The sequence below is a fragment of the Vespa mandarinia genome, chromosome 10 (assembly GCF_050613455.1).
Source record: "Vespa mandarinia isolate Hongniang chromosome 10, ASM5061345v1, whole genome shotgun sequence".
NCBI classification, from domain to species: Eukaryota; Metazoa; Arthropoda; class Insecta; order Hymenoptera; family Vespidae; genus Vespa; species Vespa mandarinia.
The window spans coordinates 5,862,602-5,883,296 of record NC_140819.1 but is presented as its reverse complement, the minus strand read 5'-3'; the positions used below and the strand labels follow the sequence as shown (position 1 = coordinate 5,883,296).

The 20,695-nt window shown below is 28.2% G+C and overlaps 3 protein-coding genes and 1 long non-coding RNA gene across 10 annotated transcripts; 2 read left to right on the top strand and 2 right to left on the bottom strand.

Annotated features, from left to right (window-relative positions):
- Nucleotides 1-215: 215 nt before the first annotated feature.
- LOC118446321 (ATP-dependent DNA helicase DDX11) lies at nt 216-4,292 on the top strand. 5 transcript variants are annotated; one of them, XM_085659807.1, is made up of 9 exons: nt 216-1,079; nt 1,145-1,621; nt 1,730-2,274; nt 2,353-2,576; nt 2,668-2,847; nt 2,910-2,994; nt 3,078-3,208; nt 3,304-3,587; nt 4,150-4,292. In XM_085659807.1, exons 1-8 carry the CDS (start codon nt 406-408, stop codon nt 3,544-3,546), a joined length of 2,559 nt encoding a protein of 852 aa, XP_085515933.1. In that variant the 5' UTR covers nt 216-405; the 3' UTR covers nt 3,547-3,587; nt 4,150-4,292. The 5 variants fall into 5 exon arrangements, with proteins under 5 accessions (XP_085515933.1, XP_035732717.1, XP_085515934.1 ...); XM_035876824.2 differs by lacking the exon at nt 4,150-4,292 and adding an exon at nt 3,670-3,866 and having other exon boundaries at nt 3,304-3,502; XM_085659808.1 differs by lacking the exon at nt 4,150-4,292 and adding an exon at nt 3,670-3,709.
- On the bottom strand, nt 3,389-6,116 carry LOC118446323 (galactose mutarotase). 2 transcript variants are annotated; one of them, XM_035876825.2, is made up of 10 exons: nt 5,661-6,116; nt 5,335-5,577; nt 5,093-5,235; nt 4,788-5,015; nt 4,561-4,725; nt 4,285-4,385; nt 4,109-4,226; nt 3,861-4,040; nt 3,606-3,748; nt 3,389-3,523 (listed from the first exon to the last, which is right to left on the bottom strand). In XM_035876825.2, exons 1-9 carry the CDS (start codon nt 5,728-5,730, stop codon nt 3,656-3,658), a joined length of 1,341 nt encoding a protein of 446 aa, XP_035732718.1. In that variant the 5' UTR covers nt 5,731-6,116; the 3' UTR covers nt 3,389-3,523; nt 3,606-3,655. The 2 variants fall into 2 exon arrangements, with proteins under 2 accessions (XP_035732718.1, XP_085515937.1); XM_085659811.1 differs by lacking the exons at nt 3,389-3,523; nt 3,606-3,748 and having other exon boundaries at nt 3,929-4,036.
- A 998-nt stretch (nt 6,117-7,114) lies between these two features.
- On the top strand, nt 7,115-11,428 carry LOC146872717 (uncharacterized). Its single transcript, XR_014982653.1, has 3 exons — nt 7,115-7,252; nt 10,729-11,166; nt 11,297-11,428. It is a non-coding gene; the product is annotated as an uncharacterized LOC146872717 (long non-coding RNA).
- On the bottom strand, nt 10,203-20,330 carry LOC118446320 (mitogen-activated protein kinase kinase kinase 11). 2 transcript variants are annotated; one of them, XM_085659806.1, is made up of 14 exons: nt 19,728-20,330; nt 19,410-19,644; nt 19,116-19,333; nt 18,690-19,030; nt 18,404-18,584; nt 18,174-18,322; nt 17,919-18,091; nt 17,352-17,598; nt 17,155-17,274; nt 16,517-16,720; nt 14,985-15,014; nt 11,777-12,188; nt 11,331-11,666; nt 10,203-11,240 (listed from the first exon to the last, which is right to left on the bottom strand). In XM_085659806.1, exons 1-14 carry the CDS (start codon nt 19,916-19,918, stop codon nt 10,514-10,516), a joined length of 3,564 nt encoding a protein of 1,187 aa, XP_085515932.1. In that variant the 5' UTR covers nt 19,919-20,330; the 3' UTR covers nt 10,203-10,513. The 2 variants fall into 2 exon arrangements, with proteins under 2 accessions (XP_085515932.1, XP_035732715.2); XM_035876822.2 differs by lacking the exon at nt 14,985-15,014.
- Between the last annotated feature and the right edge of the window lie 365 nt (nt 20,331-20,695).

Below are 20,695 nucleotides of genomic sequence, written 5' to 3'. Positions count from 1 at the left end.
AAAAGATATATATAACCAATTTTTATTAATATACATATATTAGATATCACTTATTATTGTCAATATCATTCGTCAATATTAACAAATAACTTTCTATGAAATTACTAAAAATCTTATTTAGTAACTTCATAGAAATGCTTCTTTTTATCTTTTGGTGGGAATTGTATGAAATTTGCTTTGTGTTTTTGTTTCTTTTTTTCTTTTATGTAGACTAATACCACATTCTTCTTATAAAATAGAATATATCAGAAAATTAAAATATATTTTTATATTGAAAAGTTATAAATATTTGAAATGTATAATATAGAACGAAGTGGGTGTTAGATTTTAGTTTTTAATATTACAGTTGTACATGTAATTTATATGTTTTTAATAAGTGCATTTAAATAACAATATACGTATAATATGGAAACTCCAGATGTATTTCCATTTCCCTTCACACCGTACAAAATACAAGAAGAATTTATGAAGGAATTATATAAATGTATTGAAAATGGTAATCTGGGAATATTTGAAAGTCCAACGGGAACAGGAAAATCATTATCTATCATTTGTGGTGCCTTAAAATGGCTAATAGACCATGAAAAATTGCAGAAAGAAGAACTTAATTCCAAAATTAATGACTTAGATAATAAGATAAAAATGATTGAAGCTACCTCCAATGATTGGTTTTTATGTCAAACCGAGCAAATGGAATTTAATCTTCAAAAAAGAGAACTGCAGTCTAAATTAGATACTATTTCTAAATATGAAAAGAAAATGCAACAATATAAGGAAAGAATTAAAAAGAAGAATACTAAAGAAAAGAAGGCATATGTTAAATTAAAATCCAAGCCTTCTGATACAGAAAAAGATGATAATGTATCAGCAGATCTACAGAATGATGAAATTGATAAAGAGTTATTACTGGTAGATGAATTATCAGATTCAGAAAATTCAGCAGAAGAAGAAGAACAACAAAGTTTCCATACAAAAATTTTTTTTTGTTCAAGAACTCATTCACAACTCTCTCAATTTGTTAAAGAATTAAAGAGAAGTCCTTATTCAGAAAATGTAGCTGTAGTTACATTAGCTTCTAGGTAATTTTTGTATTTAATAATCATCATATTATATAAATTAAAATAAATAATTTAATTTATTTTAGACATAATTATTGTATTAACAAAAATGTAAAGAAATTGAAACATATTAATCTTATCAATGAACGGTGCTTACAATTACAAAGAAAAAAAACTACGTGTAAAGAAGAAAAACATATTAAAAAATTAAAAACAACAAACAGTTGTCCATTTTTACCAGGAAATCATGAATCATTGATGGCTGAATTATTATCGGATATTCATGATATTGAAGAAATTATACAAAAAGGAGAAGAACTTAGTACCTGTGCATATTATACTGTAAGAAGATCTATTCAAGAAGGCCAATTAATATTAGTACCGTACAATTCCATTTTACATAAGAATACAAGGATTAGCTCAGGAATAAATATAAAAGGAAATATTTTAATAATCGATGAAGCTCATAATTTACTTGAAGCTATTGAAAGAATGTACAGTGCTTCAATTACAGGAAGAAATATACTTCATGCTTGTAATCAATTGTCACAGTATCAGAAAAAGTATTACATTTTATATTCTACTTAAATGTATTTTATATAATTGTGAAATTATAATATAATACCATCTTATATATATTATCATTTATGCATTAAAGTGATTTATTTCAGATATCAAGCTTTGTTCAATGCTAAAAACGTACTTCATTTAAATCAATTAAGCTTCTGTTTGAAAAAGTTTTTAACTGTTTTTGAAGCTACAACAAAATCTCTTTTAACTGATAATATCAATGGTGACTTATCATCAAAATTATACACAATACAGGAATTTGAAAGAACAACCGAAATTGATACATTGAATATCTTTGATTTAATCAGTTTTGTGAAAAAATCTAAACTTATTCATAAATTGAGAGGTTTCATAGATCAATATGGTAATGATATTAAAATACAAGAAAGTAACAAGAATAAATCTGGCATTACTCAGTTCTTAAAGTCAATTAGTAATGTTAATAAGGAAGAGAATATGATATCCTCAGAAGTAAGACAAAATGAAGATGAAATAAATAGTCCATTAACATTAATTCTTAGCTTTTTAGAATGTTTGGAAAATAATTGTGCTGATGGGCGTATAATTGTTATACCTGGCCCTACCACTGAACAGGGAATTTTAAAATTCCTTTTATTAAATCCAGCAGCTCACTTTCATGATGTTGGTATGTATATATGGTATATATATTTCTTTTTGTTAACATAAATAATATTAAATCTAATGATATTTTATTTTTTGATAGTAACAGAGGCCAGAGCCATAATATTAACTGGTGGAACCATGGAACCTGTATCTGAATTTACTGAACAATTATTTTTGGCAGCTGGCGTAAAACCGGAACGAATTATAACATTTTCTTGTGATCATGTAATACCTCCAGAAAATATTATATCCAATATCCTTACCTGTGGTCCAACTGGTGAAAAATTCGAATTTAATTTTAAAAATAGACAAAATACAAAACTAGTACGTGTATACTACTATAATAGATTTTACAGGTTATTTGTATTATTTTCTATAAATAGTATTAAAAATTATGATTTTTTAAAATTTGCAGTTAGATGAATTAGGAAGAATGTTGATAAATTTTTGTAATGTTATACCAGCCGGTATTGTCGTATTTTTACCATCTTATGATTATGAAAATATAGTGTATGAACATTTATATAAATCTGGTGTAATAAATAAAATTCGCTTAAAAAAACAGATCTTCCGCGAACCAAAATCAACATCTCAGGTATATGTTTATTAATAGATTTTTTTTAATATATATGTATATATATATATTTTTTTTTTCAGGTTAATGATGTTTTAGAACAATACGCACGAAGCATAAATTTTCCGCAAAATCCACAAAATGGATCATTATTATTTAGCGTTATCGGTAATATAATATACTATATTATGCACAATTAATTGTTATAACATCAACATATAGATATGCAATCTGTATGCATTTTGTTTTAGGTGGCAAACTAAGTGAAGGATTAAATTTTTCTGATGATTTGGGAAGATGTATTATTATTATTGGAATGCCATATCCTAATATTAAATCAATGGAATTACAAGAAAAGATCAAATATTTAAATGAAAATGTTGTATGTATTAATTTTCATTTTAAAGTTAATTTTTAAATATATTTAAATAGAATTTCTAAACACGTTATCATTGCTTAAAAAATATTTTTAAATAGAAATCAGATGCTGGACAGAACTTCTATAATAATTCCTGCATGAAAGCAGTAAATCAATGTATTGGACGAGCTGTACGTCACATCAACGATTATTCAAGTGTAATATTAGTTGATATACGTTACCGGTACAAGATTCAGGCACTACCTCGATGGATTCAGCGCTCATTAACAGTCAGCTATTCATTTGGAAATACAATAGGTGCAGTAGCTAAGTTTTTTGCTGCAAGAAAAAGAAATACTTAGATGTATTATCAGTGTATTGTAATTTATTATACTACATACACGTGAGTATATTTTTTTACCTATTTTAATTTTATTTATTTATTTTTTTGTATGTTATATATTTCCATATCTACATATAATTAGCAAGTTGTATTCCAAACTTATATGTGAGATCATGACAATAAACTTGACCCGGATACAGAATTGCACATGGAAAATGTGCCTGAAAAAAAAAATATTTTTATCATAATAATAAAAATAAAAATAAAAATAAAAAATGTATTTGTCATTATAGTAAAATTGAGTATAATGTCATCATATAAACATTTACATACATAATTAATAGCATTTGGATAATTCTGAGGTTGAATGCTAAAAGCACAATTCTTTTTATAATGTGCTCCTTTTTTTCCTGTAAGAAACTGAAGTGGTTTTACATCAGGTGTTAACAATTCCTCTTCACTTTCTTTATTTTCTTCATTTGTACTCAAATAATTGATAATATCTTCATCTGCCTTTAATTGTAATATTAAATATCTGTCTTAAATGTTCAATGACATGAAAAAAATTTTTCATTATTCACCTTTTGTTGATGTACGTAATGATCATATGTTACAAATGTAGAAGGAGTAAATTGTTGTAACAAACGCCCACCAGTATAAAATTGAAGACCAGGCTGATTTGAGTAGACTTCTAGAACACTATATGTATACAATAAATATAATATAGTTCTATACTTTATAAATACAATTTGTTTACCGTCCGGATTTCATATGTAATGCCCGAGCAACGAATGAACTATCAGATTGCCAATTTTTTGTTACACAAAAGTTGTGATCAAAACCTTCTCCTGGAGGAACCTACAGTATAATGAAATACTACTATGTATAGGCTCTTTAGTTTTTGTTTAATTTATATTCTTGTATTTCTAAATATAATTTTATAGTTATAATAAATTTTCTATCATTTTTTGTTATTTGTTTTTGCTATTATTTAAATATGTTTATATGTATAATTTCATATATAATATAATACTTTCTCCATATATTCTCCCAAAAGTCTTGGTATACGAAGATCCATAATTGTTCCACCTACTCCTCTGATAGCTCCTGTTGGTATAGAATCTGAGTAATCTGAAAAAGTCCAGCGATCACAGTTCAACAATATTTTATGTTTTCTTAATTCTACTTCACCAGCATCCTATAAAATATATATTTTACATTTAATAATACATACATATGATAATTATATATATTACTTACATGTCCAGCAAGATTAAACAAAGAACCATGTGACATATTTATTATAGTTGATTTAGATGTTGTTGCACGCATATGTATTTCCAATTTATTATCAGGTGTTAATTTGAATCTGACTGTAGCTAAAACTGCACCTGGATATCCTTCTTCTCCATCTTCGCTTAAATAACTCATAACAACAGAACAGTCATCAATATGTGAGTTCCAAATTTGTCGACCAAATCCATTTGTCTAAAATGAATTCTAGACGCATTTCTTATCATCTTTATTATTTCTTAATAGAAATATAAAAACTTATAACTTTTTACCCCTCCATGTAAATGATGGTTATTATCATTCTTAGTTAATTCATAATCTTTATCTTTAATACTAAAACAACCATTTCTAATACGATTTGCACATCTGCCTAATACACATCCGATAAATGGATTAAGTACAGGATTCATGTAACCTGAAAATTATATTTCTTTAGAATATGAATAAAATGAATATATAAAATAGAAAGATAATATAAGAATAATAAAACATATTTTTATCTTAGGTATTGTACTTTTTAAATCATCAAAACCAAGAACAATATCTGTACTATGACCAAATTTATCAGGACATTTGAGAGATACAATAGATGCACCCCATGTGATAACAGTAACTTCCATTCGATTATTATTTATCATGGTATAAGATTTAACAATTATAGGCTTTAATTCATTTAAACCTTCATTACTATCTTCGATTAGAGATTCAAAAGATTCTTGATTATATTTCAAATCCTCTCCTTTGTAACATGATAAATCTATACCAACCAATATACGTACATAAATGTATAAATGTATATAATATTTGTATATTTATTCTTTTAAGATTCATAAAATATACCAGGATAAATTTCTCCAAATATTCCTTCTATAATAATAACATTTTTACATCCGCAGCCATAAGAATCCATGATATTTTTTAAATTTAATGTTTATTTTGAATATTATTTAACTGTCGTTTTATTGTTAAAATTAGAAATATGATTTATTAGTTTAAAAAAATTTTTAATATCACTTTATTATATTAACAGTAAATAAACTAAAAATTTGTTTTACTTATTGAAATTTTATAAATAAAATACAAGTTGACAGTAGAATATCGTTGACTTGCACAATCGCAAACGGTGATAAATACGTTTTATTCTTTAATGAATATAATACACTGTAGCAAGCATTGTACATTCTTGCGGTTGAAAAAATCCAAAATTACTGACGTAGAGTAAATATCTTTGGTTCGATTTTTTTCTAACATTCTCAATAAAAAAAAAGGATAACAGAAGCTAAGAATTCAATAACCTTTTCGTCGTTATTTAAAATCATTTATTATAATGATAATAATTAATAATTAATAATAGTAATAATGATAATAATAATAATAATGATGATAATAATAATAATAATAATACGTTGCGTATAATATACGCTTGATGTTATCATAATAATAATTACTATTATAATGTATATAGTCCGATTATTATTTATAATTTATATAACTAATATTTATAGAATAATGTACAATACTTGAAAAAATACATGAGTTTTTACTGCGTACATGTCATATTGAAAATTGTTCTTTCACTTTTTGTATTCTATTATATCTCAAGCATTTTTATATGAGCAATTGGGAGTAAGAAATTATTTTTCATTTGCTAATGTAAAATTAGTGTCAAATTAAATCTTTCGTGTCCACCAAAAAAAAGAAACAAAAAAAAAAAAGGAAAAAAAAAGGAAAAGAAAAAAGAAAAAAAAAGAAAAGAATAAGAAAAAGCTTAAATTGCAATGTCCAATATCATATCTGAAATCTTTTTTATTGTAATAATTATTTTAAACTTCTTTTATCATCATGTTGTTCTTTTGTGGATATCTCTTAATATTCAAAGATCCACTTTTGCGTTACTTTTATTTAAGGCGCACACCAAAGCAATCATTTGTTGCTTAAAATACACGTGGAACACATTGCACTCAGCTGCTTAATAATATACTCTTATGACTATCGAGTAGTTTAAATAATTCTCATATTTATACGGAATCATGAGTTATTTTTTCTTCTCTCATTCTTTTATAAGCTTGCCCATAATAAAAACAAGAAATTGAATAATAATGCAATTCTATGAAAATGATCTATATATATGTATATTTGAAGAACTGTGATATCTCCCCGTCATAATAAAATTATGTATATATATATATATATATATATATATATATATATATATATAAATATAAATATATATATATATATATATATATATATATATATATATATATTAAGTAAAACTATATTATCCAACTACAGACAAGTACACGTACAAACATGAGGGGAACTATCACAGTACAAATATTCAATCAGACATTTCATTTACAATTAATTTCTTGGTCATGAATGTTATTGTACAAATTATTATATTGCAAGCAACACATGCAAGTTTGAATGTGAGTTATATCATTATCATATTTACAATCTAATTTTATTTTATAAGAGATAGGTTCAGTATGTGTGTGTGTGTATGTGTGTATGTGTATGATTTGGTCATATTACATTTAAGAATATGAGAGAGAATTAAAATATAAATCGCACAATTCTATTTATGCAAACAATTTTTATGTGCATCATATAGCATTTGAACAATTCGTCAAATATATTAATACTGTTAAATAAAAAAAAAAGTTTTTATAACCGATAAATGTTTTTTTTTGTGTGTAATTACTTTAAACATACCATTGAATATGTTATGTTATCGCATCTGATAGAATACAAAATCTGATTTTTCTTCTATATAATTTAATCTAAACAAGTCATAATATATAAAAAATAAATATAGCTTAGACTAGCACAGGTGGCGATTTTACGCCGTTATACAATTCATACATTGATAGCTGCCGAACATTATCTTATAGAATTAAATTATCGTAACTATTAACAGTTATTGATATTAGCATTCTAAAATTTTGTTAAATGTTTCTCGATTATTTTGGAAGCATTTTGAATTTTTGTGTCACTTACATTAAATATGTGATACTAGCACCGCAAAATGTCTTTGTATGGCACAGAAAGGTATACCCATTATAAATTATTCAGTTTGATATTATTATGTGATATAACCAATTTATCTAAATCTTTTTCTATATTACATAATATATATGTGTATATATATATATACATATATATATATACATATATATATATATATATATATATATATATATATATATATATAATATAATGTAAGATCTCTCAAATGATTTATTTTATGTAATAATGTGTCACTTTTCTGTACTTAACAAAGATTGAAATGCATACTGAACTTCCATAAATCTTTTCTCAACAAAGATCTCACTAGTGAAATGTCATATTAGCATTTTAAATCAAATCAATTCGGATACATTTTATAGATAATATACCACTGGTATTAGTATAATAGATCAAAGAGATCTATTGGTAAAACTATACTATTACTACAAATTTAACAATTTAAAAACATTCCCTTGTAAAAAATGATGCTTTAGAAGCACTTTCCTTTTTATTTTATTCCTACTGTATTTTATGTACATTGCAGTATATCCTACAATACTGATCTTTTATCAATCAGGAAAGTATCATGTCTATCCAATTATACCTTTTTAAAAGAAAATTCACATATATTTTTCATACTGATGTGATTTCATGTATAATTGTAGAAATAAAGATATTACTTTTGATTTGTATAAAACATAGTATAAAATATACATAAAATATAGATAGATTTTGATTGATTTTTAATGTAAAATTAAAATCATATGTTAATTATTACCTGTCATTAAGATTTGTAGTACTCATATTACATATATGTAAGAGAATTTTGCACTATATGAGTGCATACTACCAACTGTCTCCTATGTTTATACTTTCATACTTTAATTTTCATGTAGCAACTTTGCCTTACATGTGAGGGATGAATACTGATCTAATCCAACTCACTATGCGTACCATACAGTTATTTCAGGCACTACTTATTAATAATAAATTAACAATACATATCCTTAAAATGTTTAGTTAGTTCTTTTAGTAGTCAATAAGTATATTAAGTGAATAACACATTCACTATTACCTTTCACACTTTTCGATTTTAATATATATCAAATTGAAAGTATATCTTATTTAATGAGTGCATTGTATTTTGTATGCACATTTGTATTACTATTGGCTTTCATATCTCCAAGGTGTATGTAGTACATTCTTTGATATAATTCTATATGCGCCTAAGAGATATGTATTATACAAATTGTACAAGGAATGTAGGCATAGTTGATCTAATATAAAGTGATAATTATCAATTAGTGCTTATTTGTATGTACAATATTGATTATTTATATGAGGTGTTTAAATTCTAAAGTCGCTTATAAACAGATTGTACCCTATACAACTGTATCATTTGTAGAGTACTATGCATTTTAACTAATACGATCTACAGGCACACTAACCAGTTCAATGCATGCTGTGTTACATAAAAAAAGAAGTACTCTGACAAGTGTCTCAGCTGGGTACACAATTTATCTTCAATGATAATTTATAAGTACATACAAATTCTTACTATACAACTTTTTATTATATATGTACCTATTATCTAGTATTATATATCTAATATCTTTCAATTTGTATGAGTATGCATATTTATTGTGTCGTATTTAACTTTATATGGGAAGATAATAAAATAATATTAAAAATCGCGGCGAAATACGTCATTTAATAACATTGTGTATCTTTACGGCTCATCATTATTATGTAAAAAAATCTTAGGTGTCATATAATTCAATGCCTACTATAATTCAAAATAAATACTAGAAAGGAAGTAGAATTATTATAAATGATATTATGTGTAATTAAAAATTACTGATGAATAACTGTGTCACAAATAATTGTAAAAAATAATATTCATATATCTTATGTAAATTTCATTGGAATGTTATTACTACAATACTGAATATTACTGCAACACACACATATATTTATATGTATATAATCGTGTTAATTAGAAAAAAAATATAGTTATTTGTTTATTAATTAAAAGAATATATAAAAATCTAACAAACATTTTTTATACAATTTTATTTTTATGTGAACATAAATTGTAATATAATAATATGTATATTACTATTTGTTCTCATTTTTTTGATCAGCATTGATAAGACATATACATATATATATATACATATATATGGAATGCATATATAAAGATATTACAAATAATATATGAAACTGTTGCTTTAAACCATATTATATAAATGTAATTGTATGATGGTCATTTGAATATATATATATAAATATATATATATATATTATTTTTATAAATTATTGTATAATGTAAATTTTAGTGTAAGAGACACAATGATTCTTTGTTCATTATAAATAGACTAATATCTTATTAGAATCTCCTTGATTATCTCAACTAACAAGTTAACTGGAATGTAAAATATGTAATTCTTAGTGTACAAGATTTTTTGCAATTATTGTTATATTAAAACATTTTAGAGGAGGCAGTGTTTTAATGACGTAGATCGTAATATATCGCACTTATAACATCCCCATTATAGTATTTCGCCGCATCCCATTAATTTTTCAGTTATTCAAAACACATCGTATGACATTCTCAAAATTAATAGATTATAAAGGCTATTAAGTCTTGCTATCTTCCCATTATTTTAAATAAGCCAGTGCTATGATAAAAATTCTCTTTCTAATTCAGAGATACTTGGTTTTCTATTTCTATTCGGACGTCGGTTGGCTTGTAAAGGTACCGTTGCATCTTGCGTTTGTCCATGAACAGGAATATCTAATAAGGTTTCTCTATGATCGCGTGAAATTCCATCTCGATCAAATGTTACAGGAGAAAATCGAACTCTACTTATAGAAATTTGACTATCTTTTGCAGAAACATAACTCGAATCTTCCGATGTTAGTGAATCTGGTGGTGTAGGATTCGTGGGGGTACAAGACCCAGAATTATTTTTACTTGTACCTTTATTTGGGGAATTATAAGAATAATTAGATCGTTTCAAACTTGAACGTAATCGAGTCACTACCTCAAGATTACTTGGACGTTCTCCAGAATTCGAATTTGATTCGTGAGAATTTTGACGTGATAAAAATGTCGAACCATATTCATGATTAAGGATACCAGAATTATATAATGCTATATTTGAGATAATGTTGGATGATCGTGGATAATAGGAACCTGCTGGATATAAAGAGTAATTTTCTTCATCCTCTAAACGAAATGTTGGATTAATGTTACTCTGACTTGATGTACTTGCGTTGGAAACGTTCGAAGGGGTACGATGATGTGTGTACGAAGGAAGTCTTGATGCAGGTCGAGCAGTACTGTTTATACTACTCGGATTGTCATATGCATGTGGAAATTCAGGACAATCTAACATTCGGTCACTATAAAAAAAAAGTAAATAAATAAATAAATATTTCATTTCCTTGTTTTTTTTCAGAAGAATATATTTTGAAATAGTGTTGAATACTTACTGATAATCCGGGTGTACAAAATAAGATGTATCAGGCGGGTTGCGTCTTACCGATGAAACAACTGCATAGACTGGTGGTCCATAGTCAGGAAATGGTGCAACATTTCCCAAGTAAATTGTAGGTCCCCTTTCTATACGTTCAACTCTACCCGTATCAGATGGGTATGTATCTTCATTACTTGTACTACTACTTTTTCTACGTGGGCTTGGTGTTGGGGCATTAGAACCTGAACTACTGACATAATGTTGTGGTGAATCTGTAAACCGTAATGGTTTATCTGGTATGACACTAGGTGGAAGACCCGGGGCTATACCACCCATATTACTCAAAAATGGCCTGTAACAAAGAGTATTATTTAATAAAAGTAAATTTCTTATTGAAAAATTCATTATATTGATATACATTATTAAAGTTTTGAAGTTTACACTCAGACCATAGAGGTGTACCTATAATGACGGGCTGGTCCATGATAAGTATTATGAGGATAACCACTGCTCGAACTAAACTCATAGTCAGGACCAAGATAACCAGAATTACGATTTGATCCAGTTTCTGGATGAAACCACCATCTTGGTAGATCATCTTCGCATTCATTTAATCGTGGATGTAGTCTTGGATGAATTGGAGATATGTTTGACATTCGCACATCATACCCTGTTGCCACACCAGCCAACATGGCTGCGATATTGTATAATACCAGCTCAATTATGCTTAACTTTGGTTTTTTCATTTCACCATTGTAAAGAGTAGGCATAGGAACAGGCATTGGCATGATGTAAGGACCAGTCAATCCAGGTGTTAAAGGATAATCCGGTGTTACCCAGTCGGTTGAGAGATCAGATGGTAATGCTGTATAATCTATAAAAAACAATCACATTTCCATAATAATAAATATATTGTCCATCTTAATGTTTATTGATATCATTGTAATATTATGTAATATTTTTTGCTACTTAATTTAAAATAAGTTTGTATATATCAAATGAAATTGATTATTCATAATAATTTCATTACAATGGTTATTGAACAAGCACTTTTCAAATGCGTCTGTGTGCCTTACCTTTATGAAGTATCTAATATAAAATTTGTTTACTCCAGTAGTAATTTTTACCTTCAAAGACTTTTATTAATTAATAAAAAAGAAGTATATATAAGAAAAACGTACATAAGCGTAAAGTATGACATGCATGCTATTGCACTTGAAAAATATTATATATATATTCTTTTTTTTTTGTTAGAAACTCTACAAGTTGATAATTTTATTAAAATATGTTGGATTTGGTTAGGTAATTACAAAGGTATTAATAATGTTACTTAAGTTAAAAGTATCTAAGATATTATAATTGATTAAAATATTTAATTGGTGATCCTTACTTGTTGATAAAATTAGATTAACAAAGAAAACTTATTGCAAAGCAGGCAGTATTTAAGATGTAAGTGTAAGATATCTTTGAATTGTTGTTTAATTGTTGTTGATATTTTTATGATGAATACATTGATATAAAATGTGATACAATGTATTCATCTTAGACATACACTGTATAGGCGAAAGCATTGCTTCAATATATTTCATATATTGTGTGCAAAAGTTGCATCTTAATTTTACGCGTTAAATGAAATATTTAAAAAAATTAAAAAGATATTATTAATAATTTATTTTAAATATATATCTATTCTTACTTTAGCATTTATATATACTTTGGTTTAATATACACATTTTAGCTTATACATCGAATAAATAAAAAAATAATATATGTTCAACATGCACGATGATGCAACAAATGCAGATATTTTAATAAATGCAAGTGCAATATAGGTCTATGTAAGCGGATGTGTATAGATGCATAAACCTAATATAGTCATTTGTATTTGTAATTTTTAATTACAAGCATATCTTTAATTAATTATAATTTAGATATATTCTAAAAATTTATAATTCATTTAATTTGTTAGAAATAACAGTCCTTTCTGTGCTTTTTATATTATTCTGTAAATTATAGAATACAGAATGTAATAGAATGAAGTGGAATACTTGCTTCACAGAGTCAGTCCATGTTCAGGATAGAAAAGGACCAAACCCAATTGGAGTTAATTAGGATTCTACTGGAAGCATGCAGGGAACTTTTTTACGCTCGGTTATTGCTATGTACCCATAATATTTAAGATTGAATATAATAAAAGTAGGTAATGTTTTTTTTTTAGATTCAATAATGTATAGCATACGTTTATACTTTATCAATAATAAAGATTTTATATATATGTAAATGTATTAAAAATGTAATGCAAGCATTTAAATATATTAGAGACATATATAACTACAATATTGTTACTTACAATAGACATCTTAACAAATTACTTAATTTACTGATCCTATTAAAAGAAAAAAAAAAAAAAAAAAAAAAAAAAAAAAAAAAAAAAAAAAAAAGAAATGAAAAAATAAAAATGAAATCACAGGACCGAGCGTAAAAACCCGAGAGAAAAACGAAAAAACAAAATTCAATGTGTCCAACTGAAAAGGTTTTATTGAAAAAATTTCTATGTCTAAATACAAGTGTGTGCTTGTGGTCCATATATAATATGTGATGTGTGCAAATTCGTTTTTTTTTAGAGATATTCGGAGTTTACTGTAATACTAAAACAAATCGCTGAAAGTTATACTAACAAGTAAACAATGTGCAATCAATTTAAATGCACATAAGGCAATAAAAATAGCATAACTACTTTAATTATGAACAGTATTTCATATGTAAATCTTCTAATTCTGATTTAAGCTTCATTGTTATGACTATACAGACACAACTTAATAACGCTCTAACACAGGAATACTATTAGAGTAAAACTGCTGTAATGGCAGAAGCGCATAGTTCTTTTCACATAGTAGTAGATTGTTAGCTCTGCTTGTTAGAATGTTATATACTCCAAATAATATAAGAAAAGAACCAACACCAGAAAGGCTGCAATTTTTTTTTCTTTGAGCTTCTTTTTTTCCCATCAGCTTACATTAAGGCAATAAATAATTTATAGATTATTCCAGGGTACCAAACACAAGACTGCAATTCTTGGCAGTCACGTGTAAAAATAATCCTAACACAATGAAATATTTGACTTTCTTGTAAATAAATCAGCCTATATTGACATCAACTTGTAATATTCTTTATAAAATACTTAAATTTATGTCTGGTCCCTCACCAAAGTTTATAAAGATCACTTTTTTCAAAACTTGTAATAGTACATATTGTACTAAGTGATTTATTTTAATCGTTTTATTCTTAAAAAGGCAGAGCTCCGTTATCAAATAAAATAGCACAACTTTTTATTAAATATCTGAAAATAGCTTACATAAATTACGAGATATATATATCTAGGAGCATTGTTGTTGAATGAGCAGTAGACAATGACAAGAATCATTGATTGGTGTATTCATGCATTACGTTTATATGATCAAGTTTAAGCACAATCTACGTAATACAACTTAGCAAGATAAAAGTATTTTGTTATGAAAGTAAAAACACATTCTCTACTTGAGATCGTTGTTTCACTACATTACATAAAACTTTGTGGAAAGAAAATAGAAAAAAAAAAAAGGAGAAAAAAAGGAAAAAATCTTTTACATGAAAATCTATATAATTCTTGCAATATTATGAGAAAACTTACGAGTGGGATAAATGCTTTCCTCAGAAAGGCCTGTGATAAACAGAAGATATGCTTGTTATAATAAAAAATAATTCAAGATATATAGCAACTGAAGAAATTAGCTCATAAATCGATTTCTGAGTTTTAAATTCTAATATTAAAAGTTAAGTTCAAAATATAATTGATTGTTGTTTACACAATCAGTTATAAAAAAAAAATATATATATATATATATTTAATAAAAATCTTTTATATAAATCTTTATATTGTTTGTTCGAAAAAACTTTTTCGTTGCAACACTCTTAGAGGGTATAGGATCAAGAGGCATCAAGTTCTTCAGAACTTCCTGAAAACACCTGATAAAATGTTCTTTGAACTACCATCAGGATGTGAATGTTCACAAGTTTGAAGACAAGAACAATTAGGTGAAGCAAAAGTGACACTGTTAATATCATCTTTCACAGGACTATATAAACATTCATTACTTTTGGACTTTTGATTGAGTAAGGAATTCGGATCAAAGCTATGATCAAAAGATTGATCAGATTGATTCGACGATGTGTCTAATGTACTTACAACATTGTCAAGTGACATTGGAGGCCTATTGGATTTGCTCTCTTGAAAATACCTTAATGAATTTTTCGACCTAGAACTATCGTTTGAATGTTCCGAATCAAAATTACAAAGTTCTGATTCTAAACTCTCAAAATCTATACCTTCGCGAGAATTTGCAGCTAAGAATTTAGGTACATTATTTTGATCAGAATCACGGCGACTAAATTGTGGAAAGGATATAATATTTTCCAAAACACTATATTCAACTTTAATAGCAGTTGATTTGTCATCGAGTGCATCACGACTACCCCATGCTTTTACTTTATTAAACACTCTTAAAGGACTTCTGGAGACGCGTGATTTATGATGTGATTTTTTACCTATAGAATTTTCTGGACTTGATTCTAAACCATCTGTATCGTTAATCTTGATAGTAACAGAATTTTTTCTTTCCATGCTACGTGGAGAATTTAATGAACTTTTTCTCGAACCAGAAGGGGAACGAAAAAAGTCGGCTAACGATGCTAATCGTGATTCTGAGCTATCCCTACGCTTCGATTCTTTTGATTTGCTTCTGTCACGTTTTTTATTCTTTACTCGTTTTGCAGTACCTACCAAAGTAGATGCTACACTATGAACAAAATTTGTAGAATAAGAATGCTCTCCTTCACCCATTGCATATTTTGGAGACTTAGATGACATTGTTTTTAGAACACTTCCACCCGTGGGCATAATCTTCGTATAATTATCTAAAATTATTGAGTGCTCTTCTGAAAAGTGAGTCTTTAAATTGTTTTGTGATTTGTGCTGTATAACCATTGTTTCATATATATCATTATCCAGCATACAAAAATCCTCCCCTACATTATAATGTGCCGTACCTGTGCTCTGCATAACATTATCGGAATTTTTGGAAATATCACTATAACTGCATCCTGGCTGATTGTTTGCTATTAAATTATTTGCTGAGGAGTACAATTTTCTGGAGGAGGGGTTACCTATTTCTTGCAGAAGCGGGGAACGATGTGCGCTTGCCAGCAAAGCTGTACGCAGTGGAGTCTTTTCAAGATCTGGCGCAGAACGAGACCACCGTTTGCCACCGGGCGATGCAGGATTTGGTGGCTGTGTGATTATAGCTCCACGCTCTCGTTGATGAAGAGTCGATGGTCCCCAAGTCTTACCCTTAACTCCATCTGCTGGTACTATAGATGGAAGACAAAAAACAAAACGCTACTCTACTAATACTAGCTACACATTTTCCTATCCTTTTCTTTTATTACATTTATCATTTTTATTCTTGCACATTATTCATTATTTTAAGAAACTTCGTGAATGTAATTATTTCGTAATTATGTGTTCATGAAAAACGATAGAAACTAATGTTTTTTGTAAATAGAAGAAAAATAGAGGAACTACTAATAATAATTTACATAAATACTTTTTTTGCTCACACCATGCTAGACAAGAAAATATAAAATAAGTATAAATATATCTACAAAGCGCAAACATTGGAAACATCTAATATGTTTAAGAAATTATTATCATATATAATGAAAACACATTTGTATAATTTGAAAACAAAATAACATGAATAATACTATAACTTTAAAAAGTAAGAAAAAAAATGTTAACTCACATGCGATTGCACGTAGTCTTGGAATACTAGGTGAACCTGGTGGACTGTTTGGTTTTGATGGATTTCTACCTTTTCCTCTGTCTAAGGCCGTATGCTGAACAGTTATAGTATGACGGAAATCTAAACAACAAGTATATCATATTTTTTAGAATTATGGAAACGATATGATTAAAGCAAGAAATAAGTAAAAGGATTACCTGAAGGAGCACTAATATTACTTCCTGGTTCTTTTTTATTCAGTTTTAACCTCGACTTTTTAAATTTACCACGCCTTTTATTAGGCGTGGGTGTATTTTGTTGTTGAATTATCATTACTGTCAATTCACGTTCTAATAAATCTATTTCACGAGCCGCTAACTCTTGTTCTCGTTGCCGCAAGTTTTCTTCGTGTTGTCGTTGTTGCACTTGTGCTTTTGTCAATTCCTCTTCTCTACAGCGCAATTCCTAAGAAATAAAAAATAAAATAATTCTATAAAAAGATCATACATCGTTGCGCTTCAACATATCTGTGCTATTGGAAATAACTTAAAATTCGTCTTATTATACGCATCGTTGTTAAGAGCTCGTATCTTACCTCTTCGAGAGAACGGCATGCCTTTGTATAGCATTTAAAATAATAATTAAATATTATTTTTATTATTATAAATAAATTTTAATTCGATTCCGATAGTAAAAAAAAAATAATAATCTTGCTTTTTATGTAGTGTTTTATTTATACTACGTTACTATCGGAATATTATCTACAAATGTAATATATTTATTACCTTCTCTTTCATGCGCAATCCATGAAGAACTTGCTCAATTTCAAGCCTCCAATCTTCTTGCATTGTATGAAATGATTCGTGTGGTGTTGCTGCAAATGCACTACGTACTTCATCTAATGCCAATAAAATTTCCACAAAGCCAGGTCTGCAATGACTGTCTGATGACCAGCAAGCTTTATCACAATTATCAATATTAATATTCATAATGTTGAATAAAAGATGTCAATAAAATAAACTTAATTTTTTTATTTATACCTTCCATGAGGCACCTCCATGGTTGAGGACAAGTTGATGGGATTGGAAGTGTCAATTTATTGACTGCAACACCATATGCTACAGCTAATGCATCTATACCTTTATAGGGTGTTTCACCAGTTAACAATTCCCATAAAAGTACACCATAACTGTAAATAGCAATTAATACTAATTTTTTTAATTGAAACTAAATCAAGATCAAAGCGAAAATAAATAAATTTAAAACTGACCTCCAAACATCACTAGCTTTACTAAAAGTACTTTTTTTTATAACTTCAGGAGCCATCCAGGCATACGTTCCTGCAGCTGACATACGTGTGGTTTTATAAACTTCTCTTGCCAATCCAAAATCTGTTATTTTTAGTGTTTTATATTGAAGATCATCATTTTCTATAGGTTCACTTAGTAACACTATATAATAAAAATGTATTACAAGTTAAAATTAATTCACTTTTAATAGTTCAGTTTAACAATAATTAATATAAAAAAATATGTATGTAACATAACATATCCTACCATTAGAACTCTTTAGGTCTCTATGAATAAGACTGACAGGTGCCTTATTATGAAGATAATCCATACCACGTGCAATTTGAATTGCCCAATCTACAAGAACGTCTGGTCTGATTTTTCTACCACTAAGAACTCTATTTAAACTACCCCCACGAGCGTATTCCATGACAAGACACATGTTTGGCATTTTCAAGCAAACACCTTCTAATTGCACAATATTTTCATGTTTTAATAACCAAAATAATTTTGCTTCTTGTCTGACATTTTCTAATATTACACTAGGCTCCTCATCTGGATCCTGACGAGCTGCTTTGACAGCTACTTCATGCTTTTGCCAAAACCCTCTATAATATAATAAGAGAAAAACAAAAATTTATATACATTTGTAATTAATATTGTTTGTAATTAATAATAATTGATGTCTCATACCTATACACTTTACCAAAACCACCAACACCTATAACTTCTTCCAATTGCAATTCTTCAAAATCTATTTCAACCGGTTGAACTTTATCAATCACTGACGATACCCTGTCAATGCTTTCTACCTCGGCAACAAAATTTGCTGGGAAAATACCAACTTTCCCATGAATTTTTCCTGTCCACCATCCCTCGTCACCTGAGATTTTAGAGTCCTTAGACAAAACCTAATACAAGAAATAAAACATTACATTTACATTGAATACCATAAATATTATTATGACGTTTAGATATATTATATACCTCGACAGTTTCACCTCTTTGTAAAGATAACTCATCTTCACCTTGAGCAACATAATCAAATAGTGCAGTGAAAATAGTTGAGCTATTATCTTGTCGTGATCGAGATGACGAATGTGTTCCATGAGATGGACTAGTTTGTTGAGAAACAGTTCTTGCTGTACCACCACTGTGTGTATCAGAAACACTGCTGTCAGACATATTGTTGCTGGACGTACGTCCATACAAATATCCGTAACTAAAAAAAGAAAATCAAACAGCTTTTATATTTAATACCTTACCATAGATTTATCATTGAACTAATACAAAATGATAATTAACCTGGTGGAATGATTGTTCCCTCTGTTTCCAGATTGATATCGTGGAGACAAAGTGGCTGTGCTAGAAGAATGAGAATATGTGGAGCCATTCTCTGGATAAAGTAGAAACCGCTCGCTCCGATGACGAGCATCTGGTTGTCCGTGGTCCATCAAGGTAGACAAGCCCCTTGCCGATAGCCCGGCCGGCGGCATATGGATCAACACTTTCTGTAGTCTTTTTGTCCGTGCAAATCACAGTCTCTTTTTTTTGCACCTCTAAACGATATTTCGTCCCTTTGATTACACATCACACAAAACAAAAAAGAAGTATCTCAAGGTTTTTCCATTGAAATGAAAAGGAAATAGCAAAGTTATTAACGAGTTCTCATTCATTCATTTTTGCATAGTCTTATAAAAATTATCAGACTTTGAAATAGCTTTACTTATGTATCAGGGAACTTTTAGTAATGCGCGTGTAACCGTAATACATAGTTGTGACAGTTGTTAAACGTCATAATAAAGAAATATTAGATGGATAATTTCAGAAAGAACGTACACGTTTCGCGACAATAAGCAGGGTGAAAGAACGTAATCGGTACCGCTACCACCCCGTGGATAAAAACAATTTAGCAGGCACCGGCATTCTGGCTAAGGAATCCAGTAACGGCTCCAGTAAGGGCTATCAAAAAGTGATGTCAATTTTCTTCTTTGTTTCGACGTAACAAGCGGACGATATTTCAAAAAGGATAGAAGAATAAGAAGATGCCTTAAAATCGTTCCTTCGAAGTGTCGCGTCAGGGTGTGTATACCCACAAGCCACTGTTGACGAGAACGATTCCTCTTCGCTTAAAAGTCTTCTCGTTAGTCGACGAGTAAGTCTCCAATGTGTCTTTCAAAGCATCGTGCTCGTCTCCACGAGGACGCGACGCTTCGCGTCAGTCCGCAGGATAAACGATAATTCCACATTTAATATGAGAAAATTGATGAGCA

Bases quoted from the DNA above. Each gene is read 5' to 3' on its own strand.
- LOC118446321 (XM_085659807.1), top strand. From the start codon at position 406: ATGGAAACTCCAGATGTATTTCCATTTCCCTTCACACCGTACAAAATA. The intron at 1,622-1,729 runs GTATTACATTTT...GATTTATTTCAG, and splicing joins TTGTCACAGTATCAGAAAAA to ATATCAAGCTTTGTTCAATG. The intron at 2,848-2,909 runs GTATATGTTTAT...TTTTTTTTTCAG, and splicing joins AACCAAAATCAACATCTCAG to GTTAATGATGTTTTAGAACA.
- LOC118446323 (XM_035876825.2), bottom strand. From the start codon at position 5,730: ATGGATTCTTATGGCTGCGGATGTAAAAATGTTATTATTATAGAAGGA. The intron at 5,236-5,334 runs GTACAATACCTA...TATAATTTTCAG, and splicing joins TGGTTTTGATGATTTAAAAA to GTTACATGAATCCTGTACTT. The intron at 3,749-3,860 runs GTATGTAAATGT...TTTTTTTTTCAG, and splicing joins ATCCAAATGCTATTAATTAT to GCACATTTTCCATGTGCAAT.
- LOC118446320 (XM_085659806.1), bottom strand. From the start codon at position 19,918: ATGCCGCCGGCCGGGCTATCGGCAAGGGGCTTGTCTACCTTGATGGAC. The intron at 19,031-19,115 runs GTATGAGACATC...ATTATATTATAG, and splicing joins GGTTTTGGTAAAGTGTATAG to AGGGTTTTGGCAAAAGCATG. The intron at 18,323-18,403 runs GTCAGTTTTAAA...TGCTATTTACAG, and splicing joins AAAGCTAGTGATGTTTGGAG to TTATGGTGTACTTTTATGGG.